At 42.4% G+C, this 18,462-nt stretch overlaps 2 protein-coding genes across 4 annotated transcripts in view; both read right to left on the bottom strand.

Annotated features, from left to right (window-relative positions):
- Positions 1-5,287, bottom strand: part of GAD2 (glutamate decarboxylase 2) — a 51,898-nt gene extending 46,611 nt beyond the window's left edge. The window contains exons 1-3 of the mRNA XM_060782430.2: positions 5,099-5,287; positions 4,243-4,302; positions 2,449-2,601 (exon numbers count right to left, since the gene is read on the bottom strand). Coding sequence (XP_060638413.2) covers positions 2,449-2,601; positions 4,243-4,302; positions 5,099-5,174 — 289 coding nt within the window. The 5' untranslated portion in view covers positions 5,175-5,287. The remainder of the gene's footprint in view (positions 1-2,448; positions 2,602-4,242; positions 4,303-5,098) is intronic.
- A 6,897-nt stretch (positions 5,288-12,184) lies between these two features.
- MYO3A (myosin IIIA) overlaps positions 12,185-18,462 on the bottom strand; it is a 139,791-nt gene continuing 133,513 nt past the window's right edge. For all 3 annotated transcript variants that reach the window (XM_060782425.2, XM_060782427.2, XM_060782428.2), the window contains 3 exons: positions 16,434-16,474; positions 12,741-12,884; positions 12,185-12,612 (listed from right to left, as the gene is read on the bottom strand). In XM_060782425.2, coding sequence (XP_060638408.2) covers positions 12,498-12,612; positions 12,741-12,884; positions 16,434-16,474 — 300 coding nt within the window. In that variant the 3' untranslated portion in view covers positions 12,185-12,497. The remainder of the gene's footprint in view (positions 12,613-12,740; positions 12,885-16,433; positions 16,475-18,462) is intronic.

The raw sequence follows: 18,462 nt of genomic DNA, 5'->3' as shown, positions 1-18,462 counted from the left end.
ATAATATAATAATATAATCATATATCATATTATGCACAGTATTATATATACAATCATATAATCTTATCGTATATATTATATTATATATCACATTATGCACAGTATTATATATACAATATTTGATGATAATGCCATTTTAATATTGTATCTAATATATATAATATTACTATATATTATTATATGATTATATTATTGTATATTATACTGTATATTATATATATTATAGTATATTATATATATTGTTGTTGTTCATTCGTTCAGTCGTCTCAGACTCTTCGTGACCTCATGGACCAGCCCACGCTAGAGCTCCCTGTCGGCCGTCACCACCCCCAGCTCCTTCAAGGTCAGTCCAGTCACTTCAAGGATGCCATCCATCCATCTTGCCCTTGGTCGGCCCCTCTTCCTTTTGCCTTCCACTTTCCCCAGCATAATTGTCTTCTCTAGGCTTTCCTGTCTCCTCATGATGTGGCCAAAGTATAATATATATTATAGTATAATATAATATATATTATAGTATATTATAATATAGAATATACCATAATAATATACTATAATATTATATTATACTATAATGTAACGTATACAATATTATCAGTTTATATGTAAGATATAATCGTATATATAATATTCAATAATATAATCATATAATCATATTGCATATATTATATTATATATCATATTATGCACAGTATTATATATACAATATTTGATGATAATGCCACTTTAATACTGTATCTTATACAATATTACTATATGATATTATTATATGCTTATGTTATTGTATATTATACTGTATATTGTATATATTATAATATATAATATACCATAATAACATACTATAATATTATATTATACTATAATGTAATATATACAATATTATTATAGGATATTATTATATGATTATGTTATTATAAATTACATATACGATTATATATTACATATAAAATGTTATCATATTATGTTCAGTATTATATATGAAATATTTGATGATAATGCCACTTTAGTACTATATATAATATGATATATACAATATTATTGTATGATATCATTATATGATTATGTTATTTTATATAATATATACGATTATAAATTACATATAAAATTTTATATTATATACAGTATTATATATGAAATATTTGATGATAATGCCACTTAATACTGTATATAATATGATATATAATATAATATATACAATATTATTATAGGATTATGTTATTGTACATTATAAGTACAATATGATCCTTATCATCATTTTTATATATAATATATAATATGATGTCATAATATACGACATACACAATATTATTATATCTTATATATTGTACATACAACGTATTATTATATTTCATATTATATACAGTATTATAGATAAAACATTTGATGATAATGTCACTTTAATACTGTATATAATATGATATTTAATGATACGTTGTGTGTACAATACGTAAGATATAATAATATTGTGGATGTAATGATAAGGCCTATAGTAATAGTAATAATAATAATTCAATTCGATGTGCTTATCACGAGTTTCTCAACCCCCAGTTTTGTCCTTGATCCTGAGGACTATTTCCTTCCAACAAGCCCCATACTCCCGAATGAACCCCTTCTAGGTCGCTGTTCCTCTCCCGTGGTGCTGAAACCATTGCAACCTTGGCAAAGAAGCGACTCTCTAACATCGAGGAATTGGCAACAACACCGCCCCAGTTTCTTTGAATTTAAGGAAGTCCTTTTATTGGTGATATATATCGTCTCGTTCACTGCCGAGGGAATGTATTGAAGTCAGAAGATTCATATCCCAACAAGACACTTCTTGGCAAGCTCAACCCGAATTAATAGCCTGACTCCCGTTCCTAGATCTCTCTCTCTCTTCCCCCGCCTCTCCTCACCCCTTTTTGTCTGCTTTCCTATCGTATCTGGAGCGCGTTGGGTTTTGGAATGAGGGATTCGTGATTTCCGAAATCCATTGGCCCATAGCCATGGATTTGACCGACTTCTATATATGAAGGATGGGGAAGGAAGGGGAAAACTACGGGTGGGCGTCCAAGTGACATAAAGAAATATTGTTGGGAGCCAGCCATGGATTTGGTTTGCAATGCTTCCCCATGACGCCTAACTGGAGCAACGGAGAAGGTGATCAAGGGAATTTCTGGCAATTTTTTGAACCAGGTCCAAGAGGCAAAGGTGTTATACGCTGCTGGTTATGATGAATAGTTGTGTGGAAACCTAATGAGCACTGTGTGTAGCTTGGCCAAGGCGTGAACCCCTCTTGCTCTATTGAGAGAGAAACCAGTGGCCAAGTCGGCCAAGTCAATGGCCACGGGCCAAGGGGTTTTCCTGAGCCAGGCTTCCATGGCGCCCTGCTGGCCGATGTCTGTATCTTGGCCAGCAGAGGACAGGCAGGGAGGCTAGATCCACGGCTGGGTGGCTTCCAAAACATCCACTCACCTGAGGCGTGCAGGAAGGCATAATTGATCTCCTCTTTGGGGCAGCCGCAGGGCTTCTTGTTGCAAGAGCAGGCCGCCTTCCTGGCCTTGGAGTTGGGGTCCTCCTTGGCAGCCCCCGTTTCCATGGGCTTCTCCCCATCTCCGTAGAGCAAAGCTGGCAAAACGAGGCAACAATAGAGACTGAACGGAGCCTTTCCCGTTCACAGGAGAATTGCATTGTTGTGTTGTCGAAGGCTTTCATGTCTGGAATCACTGGGTTGCTGTGAGTTTTCTGGGCTGTATGGCCATGTTCCAGAAGCATTCCTCCCTGACGTTTCGCCCGCATCTATGGCAGGCATCCTCAGAGGTTGTGAGGTATGTTGGAAACCAGGCAAATGGGCTTTACATATCTGTGGAATGTTCAGGGTGGGAGAAAGAACTCTTGTCCGTTTGAGGCAGGTGTGAATGTTTCAATTGGCCATTACCTTTGAGGATGCCTGCCATAGCTGCAGGCGAAACGTCAGGAAAGAATGCTTCTGGCCAGGCATGTAGCGGGGGGGGGGGGCCTTTGGGGGCTTCACCCCCCCCCCCCCGAAATTCTCATGGTGGTTCGCGAAAAGGCCTTACTGGTACATTATTTAAACTGTTATGTTTATTCATATCATGATCTGATCACCATACTCAATACATCCCATATACATGGGGGTATTGGGGTAACGATGCAAAAGGTTTGCTAGGGTAGACCCTCTTTCACTCAGACTCAGCCCCCCCAATCAAACTCAGCCCCCCCCCCCGGAATCAAAATCCTAGCTACTGGCCTGCTTCTGGCACATGGCCATACAGTCCGGAAAACTCACAGCAACCCAATTGCATTGTTCTTTAAACTGCATTGTTGAATAATATATAACTGTCATAAACAAATGTATAACAAATGTAATAACTATGATAAAACAATAAAATATTTAAAAATAAATAAATAAACTGCATTGTTTGAATATTATTATTATTATTATTATTATTATTAGGGAATATTTTTGTAAACTTTTATGATTATCTTAATCATGAATTTTTTTCTGATTAAGTATTTATTTGCTTCTTTCTTTGTAAGTATAAGTTGGCATTAATGTTGGCATAAAATAAAATAATTTATTTTATATATTGTTTGATTGTGTATTTGGGTACCATGGCAATGAATGCTACCATAGCAGTAAGGAGCCAGGCTTTGAAGCTGCAAGGCCATTAAATGCTAATCAAAGTGACCAGTTGAAATATTCACACTACCTCAGACAGACAAGAGTTTTTTCTCCCATCCTGGACATTCCACAGATATATAAACCTCACTTGCTTAGTTTCCAGTAGACCTCACCAACTCTGAGGATGCCTGCCATAGATGTGGCCGAAACGTCAGGAGAGAAAGCTTCTGGAACATGGCCATACAGCCCGGAGAAACTCACAGCAACCCAATTGCTTTGTTCTTTAAACTGCATTGTTTTTAAATGTTGTGACCCGCCTTGCGTCTCAACCAAGAGATAAAAGCGGGATATATAAATATAACATTGTGAGTCGCTTTGCATCTCAATTAAGATACATATAATAGCGGGATATAAATAAATATAATTATGATAGAGAATACTTTAATTTCTCCGTTATTTAAACGAACACCACTGGTTCCTCTTAATAGAAACCTCCATGACAATTTGGGCGGGGGCGAGAGAGGTTTTGTTTACTTGTCTTGTTTCTATCTCCCCCTCTTCTTTTTCAGGAGGCCATTGATTCAGGAGCCCCCCCCCCCCCCTCAAACGTTCTCCCTGCTTACCACAGAGTTTGGTAGAAATGCCTCCTGTGAACTTCTGGGCAGCCTGGCACCAAGCTTTTGCTGTGAAGGATTTGGGGGTGGGAGAGGAGAAACGAAGAAGAGAGGATTAGAAGGACCGTTTTGCGTGGGTTTTCCACCAGAACTTGGCGTTCGAGAAGGTCATTCCAAAGCAAGCAGAGTCCTTGCTGTCTAGACTGCCACCCAGCCCTGTCTGCAGCCCTTGTCGGGGGTTCATTCAGGAGAGTGGTTTCATGAGACGGGAGGAAGAGGACGAGGAGAATCGGGAGGGGGATTTCAGAGAGACTTTTTGAGTTAGGGGCTCCAAATGCTCTCCGTCTGAGACTAGAACTAGGTTCTAGGCAGGCAACATCTGAACCACATCCAAGAGGGAAAGGACGAAACTATCTTAATGCTCTAACCAGGGAAAGAAAAAAAAGAACGGACGGATCGCCTGCCTCTTTTCTCAGCTTCGTGACCTTTGTTTGCCCTTCCCAGTTCCCCTCCCCTCCCTCGGAGCCCCATTTGGCTGTGTCCGCCTCTCCTCTCCTTCGCCAGGGCAGATCCTAGACATTCTTCTTCGAATTTGCCCTCGATGAGCTTTTCTTCGTCTTCCCCACCACTCTTCCCGACGGCGCGCAAGCGTGTGTCTCCTTTGTGCCTTGCGAAGCTTTGCTGGTCTTCAAGGCGTCCGTTTCTTTGAAGGGCACCTTCTTGAGGATGAGATCCTCTTTGGCGATCCCCCAGAGACGGAACAGACCCGCGATCCAGGCGCTTAAGGAGAGCCGGCGTGGAGCGAGCGAATTGTTGCGAGGCGCCTTGTGCCTCCTGGAAGAGGCGAGAGGAGAGGTTCTCCTACCTGGGCCGGGGTTATCCGGGTCTCCGGACCCCTCCTCGGACCCGAAGGACCAAAAGCCCGCGCCGGGAGCGGCCATCTGCGCAGCTGGTGAGGGGCCGGAGGAGTGCGGCGAGGGCGCGCGGGAGCCGTCGGTCCGGCTGCTTTGGCTGTGCGCGACGGGGCGAAAAGTGAGCGAGAGGCAGAGAGAGAGAGAGAGGACGGGGAGGAGGGGGAGGAGGAAGGGCGCGGGAGGGGAGGGGAGAGGAGGCAGGCGGAGGGGAGCGCGAGCGTGACGGGCGAAGGGAGGGGGCGGCGGGGCGAGGCCAGCCACGTCGCGACCAGGGAGGCAGCCGAGCGTGGCCCGCGATCGCGCCCAGGCGGACAGAGAGACACGCGCGGAGCTATGAGCGTTGCTATTCGGGGGCTCCGGATTCGCCCCCCGAGGGGCTTTTAGAGGCAGGAGGGGAATGAGTACCCCAAGGGGAGGAAGAGCAGCGCAAGCTCGATGAGGGAGCTCTCCCTGGTGCTGAACCCTCCACCTCTCTGGCGCTCTCAGAGGGAATTGGGTTGCCTGGGTGGGAGAAGTACTATGGCGCTCTCCTCGGTACTGAGTTGCCCTCCAAGGCCCTTTTAGGAGAGGCAAAGGGAGCTCTCCTTGGTCCTGATCCTTTCTACCAAGGCGCTTTCAGTGACAGGGGGAGAAAGACTAGCCCAGGCAGAAGGAGAGGCAGTAGCGTTGCCAGAAGCGCAACTCGTGGTGCTGATTTGCTCTCCAAGGAGCTGTTAGAGGGGAATGAGTAGCCCAAGGGGAGGAAGAGCAACGAGGGAGCTCTCCGTGGTCCTGAACCCTCCTCCACCCCTGTGGCGCTTTCAGAAGCAATTGGGCTGCCTGGGCGGGAGAAGCGCTGTGGCGCTCTCCTCGGTGCTGATTTTCCCTCCAGGGCGCTTTTAGGGACAGGCGGGAAATGAATAGCGCCGCGAAGGGAGCTCTCCATGGTCTTGCTTCTTTCAGAGACAGAGGGAGGAAATATAACCCAGGCAGGAGGAGAGGCAGTGGTGTTGCCAGAGGCACAACTCGTGGTGCTGATTTGCTCTCCAAGGCGCTTTCCGAGGGGAATGAATTGCCTGGGCGGTAAAAGAGCTGTGGCGCTACGTGAGGCGCTCTCCATGGTGCTGATCCCCTCTTATTACAGACAGGAATTGAACTAGGAGCCCAGGGATCTCGCCGTAGTTCTGAGACACTTCCAGAGACAGGTGGAGAATGAGAAGCTCAGGCAGGAGAATGAGAGGCGGCGTAGCTACGCCAGAGGCGCTCTCCGCGGTGCTGATTTGCTCTCCAAGGCACTTCTAGACGGGAATGAGTTGTCTGGGCGGGAGAAGACGTGGAGCTGGTGCTGATGCTCCCTCCAAGGCTCTTTTAGAGACAGGGGGAGAATGAGAGGAGGGGGTAGCATTGCCAAGGGCGCTCTCTGTGTTGCTGATTCGCTCTCCAAGGTGCTCTCAGAGCCAGGAGCAGAATAAATACCCAGCCAACATGGGGGTGGGGGGGATAGGCACGTACTTCCAGTGCAGATGTGTTTTGGCATCACCTTTTTTGGCTTCTGGAACTTTTAGCAAGGGTTGAGGAAGAGACATGCCACTTGCAATGTCTGATCACAATTTTTCGGAGGTGACAAGGGCAAGCTTTGAGTGTGAGCAGTCTTTTTCACCCCAGGCAAGGCACTCAAAACAACAACACATTTGCCATACAGCCCAGGAAACTCATAGCAACCCAACAACTCATTTATTACCCACCTTTCCTTGCAGCTTAATAGCTGGGTTCACTATACTGGGAGAACAGTCTTCCAAGGACAAAACAGGTGTATACTGTTTGCATGGGCCCATAGGTGGGTAGGTGGAAGGTGGGAGAGATGGGAAAGAAAGAGCTGGATTCCACAGAGAATAGGGATCATATGTCTAGAAGGGCAATTCAGACATTTTGGAGGGAAGACATAAAAGATGGGTGCAGTAATATCCAACCTAAAAAGAAAAGGAAGGTATCTCCAGTTCCATATGAATTCCAGCTATGTATGATTAAATATGAATGTTTAAGGAAATAAGTTGGATTCCAGATGTGAATGAAAGTCCAAAGTGGATTCCAGATGCCAATGGAACTATCTGACATTCTTCACACAGACTGGTTGCAGTAGGGGTTACTCTCAGGTCTAGCCAAAGGAGATGGAAGAAAAGAACGGAGAACAGAATAGACTTCACATGCATTTGACAAGCAATCTATATCTGGAATGAAGACATTGGCATGTTCTAAACATAACAGTCCTTTCTATGTGGCTTCTTCATCACAAAGCAAGCTTTTACTCAAGAGTTGTAAGGGATGGGGTCTCTCTGGTGCAATAACCTTGTTTGGGAAAGCTATTTATTTATACTACAGCCCAGATTCTTCAGATAGCATAGCCAGCAGCCACTCCAAGTGCAGATTTTTGGGAGCTGCAAGAAAGTAGGTTTCTCAAACTCTACCATATTCATAGCACAGAAAGTGTTGGCTTTCCTTCCACATCCAAACCTTAACATGGAAGCTGCTTTGAAAACAGCTTTGTCAAGATAGTTTCTTCCTGTAACTACTCACTCTTGTAGGCAGAATGCTCTGGGAATGAGCCATGTGAGCAATTCACTTTATGAGTCATTTCAGATATCCACGGCTTACTCTTTGCAGGAAGCCAGCCAGGAAAGAACATCAAGGGGGCAGAACTGGTGGAGTGCAACCCAATACCAGAGCCAGCATGGCTAACAGACCTAAAAGGAAACTTTCCAAAACTCTGAACAGGGAGGCTAATGCATTTCCAACTTAGTGATTTACACTTGGTGGGTGTATCTACCTTGCACACTATAGCAACAAGGTTGAAAGTAAGCCTTATTGTGGGTGGCTGTAACACATACACTTTTCCTTGATCCAAGGAAAGGGAATGTTTCTCCCAATGTTGTTGAACTTTAGCTCCCACAAAATCTATCCAGCATAGAGAAGAGTGAGGTGAGACCGTTCATAGGATCCAACCATTTCACCAACACCCATCACTGGGGTTGATTTTGCTTGAGCTCTGGTCCATCCGCAAATAATAGGAGAATTGAAGCATTCTCCAAGCATGGACTGTAGAGCATAGTTAGGGGACATTTTTCTCTCCCGAAGTTGTTTTCCTGGTTAGGACTGGTTGGGAGTTACCGTCCAACATATCTAGAGGCCTATCTATGCCTCCCTTCTCCTCTAGAAAGAGAGAGATGGAGGCCTTTTATCTTCTCCCCTCCTGCTCTCATTGCTTGCCCTTTTCCTGCCCTGTTTGCAAAATAGCTTCTGGTTCATTGTGTCAGTAAACAGGTGGCCTGGAGAGGGACCTCAGCTGTCTGTCTGAAGAACACATTTGTGAGTTAATGAACTGCAGAGACAAATGTATTAGTCTGGTGCTTGATGGAAATCAAGCATCAGTGAAAGTATTAATGGCCAACTTTGGAGTGACTGGAAACCAGAAAGATGTGTACTTGCAGCAAGCAGACAAGTTCTCACACCATTCCTTTATTCATCTGGAATTCACTGATAGAGTTGAGAAGGTGGAATGATGAGCCCTGTTTTCTATCTATCTATCTATCTATCTATCTATCTATCTATCTATCTATCTATCTATCTTATCCTACTCATCTATTTGATCTATAGCCCACTATTCTTCTGAATGAGACTTAAAGTTGTTTACATTACAAGTTAAAACAAATTAACTACAACATGTGATATAATTTTTTTTAAACAGTAAGTATTCAGTTCTATTAAAACTCTTAGAAACCCAGTTAACATAGCCATACAAAGAAGCAACTTTCCCATGCTTTTATCTTGCCCTTGGCAATCTTTTTGGATTCTCTTGCACCTGGACATTTATTTCACTCATATCTAAGAGCATATAGGCTAGTGTTTGGCACAAATGCAACACAATATAGAAACGAAAGGAGGAGAAATTGTGGAATTTCCGTCTGTGTACCATGAGACATGCTGCACTCATTGGTAACAAGCTGCAGGCAACCTCTGTGCCTTTTGTTCTCCCATAGCACATATAGCTCTTGAAAGGGCATCAGTAGCAGACATCCTGTCCTTATGCATCCTGGGGCTAGTTTACGCCTTGGGTTCATTGAAACAGCTAGTCACTTGCTCCCCTTTCAAAACTGCTTTGGGGAAAAACAAGACTCTCTTTATGAAAGGGGGGTTGTTTTTGGAATTTAGCTCCTGACAAGCACCATACAAATGAAATAGGAACAGGGAGATTGAGTGCAAGAGGATCTGACTACATTCTGCTTCCCAGCCCACGAGGTTTATTCTCCACAGGGATTAAACAACAGCAAAAAATGGTTCACAACGGATGTATGCAAGTGTGTCCCTGGGACCCCAAAATCCTTCTTTCCCTGTCCTGCCCAAAAGGTGAAATGTTCTTTCTGGAAGACTTCAGCAGTAGCAAGCCATCTTTTAAATAGTTGTAGGGCTGTCCCTGAACTATTTATTGTATTTTAAAACAACGTTGTTCCATATTACAAGTAGATGTCCACCACTTCCATTTTTTTGTTTTTGTGGTCATCTCTGTGACCTTGGAAAAAGCTGTGCCTGGACTTGTCTCTGTTGCCATCATAATTTAGACCAGGCATGGGCAAACTTTGATCTTCCAGGTGTTTTGGACTTCAACTCCCACAATTCCCAACAGCCTACCAGTTATTAGGAATTGTGGGAGTTAAAGTTCAAAACACCTGGAGGGCCAAAGTTTGCCCATGCCTGGTTCAGACAGAGGTTTTATCTTCTTTGTTCTGTAAATATAACAGTTCTAGTCTGCGTAGGATGCTCATCCCACTCAGTCTTCACAGCAATGTTGTAAGGTAGGCCATTAATAAACATATTCTATTTTGCAGACGAGGAACAGAGTTGGGGGTGAGACTGTCTCAAAGTCATCTTCCCATTTAGAAAGGATCAGCCTTTCCCACTTCTTTAATGAAAAGGGAGGGGGGAGTATGCTTGTGAAGGCAAAGACATGCATTTTAAATGTAAACAAATGGAAAAAAAGAATATAAACACAATAAATTAGAGAAAAGGTACCACATAGAAAGTGTGCAAAAATTGTGTGTATGTGCATATGTCTGTGCATATTCTACATCTCTGTCCCCCCTAAAAGAACACAATACTATGGAATATTGAGCCAGTCATTTCAGCCTGCTGCTGAGAAATACTTGATTTGAATATGGGAGATTTTTCTTCCCTGCTGTGCTAAGAATCTACCAGTCAATTATAAACCATTGATGCAGAAACTGGAACGTTAGCACTATTCAGTTTTTCCATTTGTTCCAAAATAGGTGGAATTATGGAAGAATCTTTTTGTTTGCTTTCTTCCCAATAGACATAATTTGAACACCTTCTGTTTAGATTTTCTTAAGCATTGCAGGTACTTACAGAAGCTAAAAGTTCTTAGAAAGGGATTTTCAAATCTACAAAAGAAGAGGAGAAGGTGTGGGTGTGTGCATATATGTTCATATACCTCTATTCAAAATGCATGAAAACTGTTCTACTGATGCACAATACCAAATTGTGTTCCAACAGGGATCTAACAGACTTTTAATACAACCACTATCAAAATGAGTAGGGTTATTCAGAAGCAATTCAGAAGATCCACCAGAAACGCATCCAGATGTTCATCCAGCTTAGAAGCATTCTGATAGAATTTATTATCATTCAAGGTATTCCTGGTCAGTCAGAAGGCAGATCAGGATATAGGGTTACAGCCTGTGCTGGATGGGGTCACAGTCCCTCTGAAAGCACAGGTTTGCAAATTGGGAGTGATCCTGGACTCATCGCTGACCCTGGAGCCCCAGGTATCAGCGGTGGCCAGGGGTGCTTTTGTACAATTAAGACTTGTGAGCCAGCTGTGTCCATACCTTGAGACGCTGGACTTGGCTATGGTAGTCCATGCTCTAGTTACATCTCGATTGGACTACTGCAATGCTCTTTATGTGGGGCTGCCTTTGTAGATATTCTGGAATCTTCAACTGGTTCAGAGATTGGCAGCCAGATTGCAAACAGGGCTGCTGTTCAGGGAGCGGACAACTCCCCTGTTATGGCAACTCCACTGGCTGCCGGTCTGCTTCTGGGCTAAATACAAAGTGCTGGTTATCACCTACAAAGCCATTAACAGTCCAGGCCCAGACTATTTGAGAACCCACATCCTCATTTACAATCCCATCCAGCCACTGCAAACATTGGAAGGGACTCTCCCCTTGGTCCCACTCCCATCCCAAGCGTGGTTGGTGGGCGTGAAAGAGAGGGCCTTCTCTGTAGTCACTCTGTCTCTCTGGAACGTCCTCCCCGTTGGGAGTTAGAACAGCTCCCTCCCTCTGCTTCTTCAAAAACACCTAAAAACTCATCTATGTTCCATAGTTTATGGAGAGGTTGATGAATAATGAACCCCCCTTCCTTCCCGACCGATGTCCTGTCAAAGGTTTACACATTCAAAGAGTCACTTTTACATTTACATTTTATATTTCTAGATTCTTTACTTAAATGGTACTTATTGCTATTGCACTTTATAGGGCCTGATCCTTTATCCTCCCTATAGAATAGTGTTTCTCAGCCTGGGGGTCGGGACCCCTGGGGAGTCGTGAGGGGGTGTCAGAGGGGTCATTGAAGATCATCAGAATGAATAGTATTTTCTGTTGGTCATAGAGTCTGTTTTATATGCACTTTTAAACTATGATTTGCTTAAAGGCATTGAATATTTGCTTTTTTATGGTTGTATTTGGCATTGAATATTTGCCTTTGTACTTGGAAGCCACCCCGAGTCCCTCCAGGGAGAAAGGGTGAGTTAGAAATAAATTGTTGTTGTTGTGTTTGGGAGAAAGGAAAGGACAGAAAATGTCCAACATCAGTCAGAAAGGCACTTCCTTATGCCTCAGCATCATTTCCAAAGGCTTCAATTTGTACAAAATTGCTTCTATCAATGTATGTGCCTGGGTGCTTTAAAAGTCAAAGCAGTCCTTTTAAATGGAAAATTTGCTATGCAATTATAGGGAAAAATAAAGAAAAACAATTGAGAGACAAGATTTCCTTTTTTCAAATTATCTAGGTTTTAATAAGTTATGGTTTACTAATAAAATATTTTTCACACATCTGTTCATTAAAAAAAAAAAAACCCAAGAAGAAGACCAGCAAATTTGTATTTAAAACCATGGCATCTTTCCCTGTAAGGCTCTACTATAATCCTGTGTGTTGAAATGTCATATGCAAAAACATACAGTTGACTTCAACAGCCAAAGAGCGAGGAAGAGAGATGCATTAAGAAGAGAGGAATACAGTATAAAACCATACAAAAAAGGGGGCAGAGATTGTACTGGAGAAAATAAGCAAGTGTAGCAGCTAATATTGCTGGATAAGGCGTCGGCGTTGAGAGGTTTTTCGTAGCAACTTTCGATAGTCGTAAGGATTCTCCTTGGTTTTGCTCTCTTCCAGAGGACTCCCAGTGATCTTTGGCCTAGAAATCAAAGTACAGAAGCATCTTGGAAATTAATCATAAAAGTAATTAATTTGGTCAACAATGCTAATGCATTGTTGTTGGTGATCTGAACTTTCAGTACTCAGCTTTCATTTGGTATCACTTACCCTTCGCTAATCTTTAATATTGAAGTTCTAGGCTCTCGTGGTGGTTTCTTTTCTCTTGTGCTGGTATGACCATCATTTGAAATTAAATCAGTGGGTGAAAATTCTTGGTAGTACAGATCTTCTACATCTAGTATCTTCCCCACGCTACCAAAAATGAACAAAAATCAGTAAGAACATACATACATAAAAATAAATAAAATCTGGCCAACTCATATCCTGCACTACCTCACCAGATAAAAATGTTTCAAAAGTATTGTGTATTGATTCAAAACAGTTACCAGGCTCTAGCTACAGTCCATGTCTGTATGTATACACAAACACATGCGTGGGTGTATTGCTACACTGGGTACATGAAAAGTTGCTAGGTCATATCACACTTTGTGGACTCATTCTGCATTCTAGTCTTACTCCATGATGGAAAGCCCACAGGCAGGACACAAAGAGAAATGAGGCAGTATGCTTCTAGGTATGTTCAAGAGATTTCACTAATAGAGCAGTGACTTCCCATCTTCATTCAACACTCAGGATGCTTGGTACCTTAAGCCTCCCAAGTAAGGCCACATCTACACTGCCATATAATGCAGTTTGAAACTGTATTGAACCAAATTATATTGAGTCTGCACTGACCATAAAATACAGTTTCAAACTGGATTACAGGGCAGTGTGGATGGCGCTTAATTCTGGAACTTGAGGCAAAAATACCCACAAGCAACTTTCTTCTTCCCTAATGGTAAAAAGAATCATCAAGAAATAACTATTTCCTGCCTTTTTGTGGTGCCAGAATTCTGATGTTTGAGGCCAATGCCTCCCTATCCTTAATGGCAGGGCTGGCCCTATGTGTGTCAAAGAACATGAGAGTTGTCCATCTGGTTTAAAGAGCTATCTGGCCCATCACCATTTCTGGCAATGGCTAACCAATAAACCCAGAAATATGACATGAAAGCAATTGTTCTCCAACACTATTCAATGGCACACTGCTTTGGAAACTGGAGTTCTACTGATAGATCGATCCATCTTCTATCACTGGATATCTGAGGTTACCACGTTTCCCCTTTCCCAGTTGTTTTCTAGATGTATATGGTTAGGCTCATGCTGACTGGGGACTATGGGAGCTATATCTCCACACATATGGAGGATACCAAGTTGGGGGAGGCTGGGATACAGTCTATTTAAGTCAAAGACAAAATCTATTGGGAATATGTGGAGTAGATTTCATCAAGCCTCTGTGCCTATGCCAAGTATTCAATTTAGGGCAGCTAAACCACAACTTCCACCATTTCTGACCATTAGCCACGGTGATTATGCAGAATGAGAGTCCAACAGCATTTGGGGACCACGTTTGGAAAACTTTGGCCAAGGGAAGGGGGGGGGGGGCTGAACAGGAATGGTCACTGTAATTATCCAGGATTTTTCACTGATTATGACCTCAGATCTGGGCCACACTGTTTTACCCATTCTGTATGCATTAAACTGGATTATAATGTGGTAGATTCATATAATACAGTTAAATCCAGCTAATCTGCATTCTGAAACTGGATTATATGGCAGTGTAGATACAGCCCACCCACAACAACCACAGTCTAAGACAGATGGATCCAGTTTTTTTCTGCCTCTGAACAAAATTAGTATAATCATCAGAAAACAATCTAAAACCCTATCAGCTTTTTAAAATGTTATCCTTGAGGGCCAGATGTAGAAGTGGTAATACTCAGAAGTCATAACAAGAACAAGTCAGCCACAAAGCTTACCACAAGATAGGAAATCAAAACACAAGTGTTTTCAAATGTCTTTTGCCATACTCTGGGATGCAGCTTTTCCAGAGCACACAGCAAAATGTGCAATGGGTGCACTTCAGAGCTGAACCAAGCTTGAAAGGATCTACAATTAGAGGGCAATTTTCTCCAATGCTCTTCTTACTGATATAATTAGGACTGTATTAAGACTCCCTTTATAAAGCCCAGTGCAGATGGATTTATGTGTTTAACACCCATATGCATTCTACATAGCAATTTTGCAGGCAAGGCTTCTGCTCAACCATGGCTGGAAGGCATTTAAATTCATGGCTTCAATTTTTTGTGATATCAGTGAGAATGTGACATTATCAGGAGTATGTCAGGTTGCAAAATGAATGAATGGCTTAGCCTGATCAATAAGGAACACAGAGATAATCACCATCTGCATGCTTAACTGTTTCAGTGCCGAGCTAGGGAGCCCATATAAAAGAACCAAATTTGATTTCAGGATGTATGAGAAACGCTTCCAACCCAGCCCAGAGCACTGAGTTATGTTTTCTGTAGATTGCAGGTAGATCCCAATGGGTTTTTATTGGAGTTTACAGACATGTGGAAAATATGTTGATATTAGCATAGCATAATTAGCTGTAACACTGGATCTTTAGAAGGAATTCAAACTCTAATAACATGGGGACTGAGGAAGAAACTATATTTAAGGTTCAAGCAGGACATTACTTTGGAATTCCAAATGCAGATAGCCTTCTGTATCCACAGATTTAATAAACCATGGCTTTAATATTTTTAAAAAATCTCAAAAGCAAACTTGGATTTTGCCATTTTCTTAAAAAGATGCTATTTTACTGCACCTTTGTATATAACGGGACTTAAACATCCAGGATTTTGGAATCCAAGAGGTCCTGGAAACTTAACAGAAACAGAGGGCTCATGTTATAACTTTCTTTTCCAAAAAATAGTCTGCTCTCAGGACAGAGAAGGAGGATCTGGGACAATTCAATTCTCTCACTGGAGCAGTGTACAGGGAGCATACAACTCCGCCTTTACGTCAGCTCCACTGGCTGCCAGTCTGCTACTGAGTACAATTCAAAGTGCTGGCTTTAGCCTATAAAGCTCTAAACAGTTCTGGCCCTGCACTCTATGATCCATCTCACAGAAAAAGGTCATTGCGGGAGGCACTGCTCTCAGTCCCACCTCCTTCACAAGTGCAACTGGTGGGGATGAGAGACAGTGGTGGCCCCTCGGCTATGGAACTCCCTCTCCAGCGACATTAGATCAGCCCCCTCTCTCCTGACCTTGAGGAAAAAATTTAAAACATGGCTTTGGGACCAAGCCTTTGATCAGTAATTTGAGCAGTGCAATAAGGGATATGAATTAATATGATTGACAAACGGAACGGCCCTGGATTATGATTTGGATTGCATGATTTTTACTGATGTTTTAATCATCAGTGATTTTTAACTGCTTGGATTTTAATGTATTTGTTTATTATATAATATGTAAATGTATGGCATGGAATCATTGCCTATTGTAAGGCTGCTCTGAGTCCCCTTCGGGGTGAAAAGGGTGGGGTACAAATGTGATAAATAAATAATAATTTTCTGCAACACTACTCTGATTTAAATTACACCTTCAAGTTACCTTTACCATTAATAAATGCACAAAATTTGATAATGAATGTTTAACTTTCTCTGATTAAAAAAGTAGAGCACGTAATTTATGAGTAAGCATGTGATGCTCCTATAAAATTCTGACACCAGACAGAACTATCAGCTCAGCGTTCCGTAATACATCTGGTCCTTGAAAAAAATATGTAAGGGTTTTATCCTGCTTTTATTGCTCTCCAGTAGTGATATAGCAATAATACTGAATTCCTTAAATAACAAGACTTGATATCACCTGACAATGCTGTTGAGCTTTTTTTAAAAACCAAATATAACATTACCTGTTTTTTCTTGGTCTCCGTTTTTCATCCTGCACTGATTTCTGAAAGTATAATTTTTGGAGTCATTACAACTATGATCCACACTGCACACATTCTGTTCAACTGCTAATGTATAGTCCAGTAGTTCTCAACCTGTGGGTCCCCAGGTGTTTTGGCCTACAGCTCAAATCCCAGCCGGTTTACCAGCTGTTAGGATTTCTGGGAGTTGAAGGCCAAAACATCTGAGGATTCACAGGTTGAGAACCACTGGTATAGTCCTTTTCTATAAGTCATAGAGTTGATATTGATGGGTCAATTGCAATTCAGGGCATTTCAGAGTTTCAAATATATTCATTTTTAAGTTCATTTGGTCTTGTTTCTGCATAAGCCTGCACGTTTGGAATCAAAATCATGCATGAAAGTTCCAATTTAGAAACCTAATATGTATCTTGGAATCAATTTTATCATAAGATATGCATCAAACCATTTTTGTTAGTTGATAACTATATCATCATGTTTGATCTTATGTGTAACCCAAAGAAAAACTATATTTGCATCATTGCATTGGTTGAAAAAAATGAGAATCTGAACCCATGACAGGTGTGTATCAAAACAAGGGCTAAGGATCTTTCCCTTTTGCTACATGGAAACAATTTAGCTTGTACTACAACTTCCATAAACCTCCAAACAGTATGGTGATTCTAGATCAAGCATGGGCAACTTTCTAACTTGAGGGCCACATGGCGGGTGGGCCCAGCGGGAGGGAGTTCTCCCCAAGTAGAAAGTGAAGGAAAGACAGGAGACGTTTGGATCCTAAAAGGGTTGGCCTTGGTCAGGATGAGATGGTGGACAGGAGAGAAAAAGTGTATCCATTAGGACAGGAGAGTAAAAGTGTCCTGTCCACCATTAGACCCCATATTGCCTACTCCTGATATAGAATCCTAGAGCTGGAAGAGACCCCCAAGGGCCATCCAGTCCAATCCCCATGAAGGCACAGTCAAAGCACTCCTAATGAACAGCCTCTACGGAAAAGTCTCCAGAGAAGGAGACTCCACCACTCTCCCGGGCAGCCTATGCCACCCTCCAGGAAGTTCTTGCTAATCTTTTCAGCTGAATCTCTTTCCCTGCCATTTGAACCCATTGGTTCCTTGTATTTATTACTTCATATATTTATATCCCACCCTTCTCCCTACAAGGGCTCCAGACCAGCACAAAATCAGTTTTATTCCTCCTCCTCAAGGTCACTCCCTTTGAAATCTTGAAACATGGTTCTCATGTTCCCTCTCTACCTTCTCTTCTCCCAGCTAAACATCCCCAGGAGATTTTTTTGGCACAAAATGAGAACGAATGAATGAACGGAGGAAGAGAAGGATGGATGGAAGGAAAGGTGGAAGGGAATGGAGGGAGGGAGGAAAGACAAAAGGGAAGGAAGGCAGAAAGGAGATAGAGAGAGGGGGAAGGGGGGAGGAAAGACTGAAGGATGGAAGGATAAAAGGTAAGGAAGGATGTAAAGTAAGGAAGGAGGGAGAGAGGAAGAAAGAGGGAGGGGAGGAAGGAAGGGAGAAAGAGAGAGAGGGAAGGAGGGAGGAAAGAGGGAAGGATAGAAGGATGGAAAGGAAGGAAAGAGGGAGGGAGGGAGGGAGGGAGAAAGAGGGAGTTAAGAGAGGGAGGGAGGGAAAGAGGAAAGAAAGAGAGAAGGAAGGAAGAATAGGATGGTGAGAGAGAGGAGGGCCTTAGAAAAGAGGTCAAGGGGCCGCGTTCAGCCCCAGGCCTGTTCTAGATAGTGGTATCTGAAAGATGTGGTTCAAAGAAGTAAGTTTCCCTAACTATGTTTCCTTCTTTTTTTGGCACAAAAGAAAGCAGATCCTTTTTCTCCTTGACACTCTTGAAACTTGGAGGAGTTTCTCTATGATCACGAGCTCAGTCTCACTTTGAAAGGTACTAATTTAAGATGTCTAAATTGTCTATGCAAGAATGTGATTCACAGATGCCTTGATCTAAGTTCTGTACACTGTCTGTATTCCAAAGATACCATTTCTGTTTTTTCTTC

The sequence above is a fragment of the Anolis sagrei genome, chromosome 6, assembly GCF_037176765.1.
Source record: "Anolis sagrei isolate rAnoSag1 chromosome 6, rAnoSag1.mat, whole genome shotgun sequence".
NCBI classification, from domain to species: domain Eukaryota; kingdom Metazoa; phylum Chordata; class Lepidosauria; order Squamata; family Dactyloidae; genus Anolis; species Anolis sagrei.
Note: the sequence above shows the minus strand (reverse complement) of the source record. Positions and strands in the feature narration are given on the sequence as shown.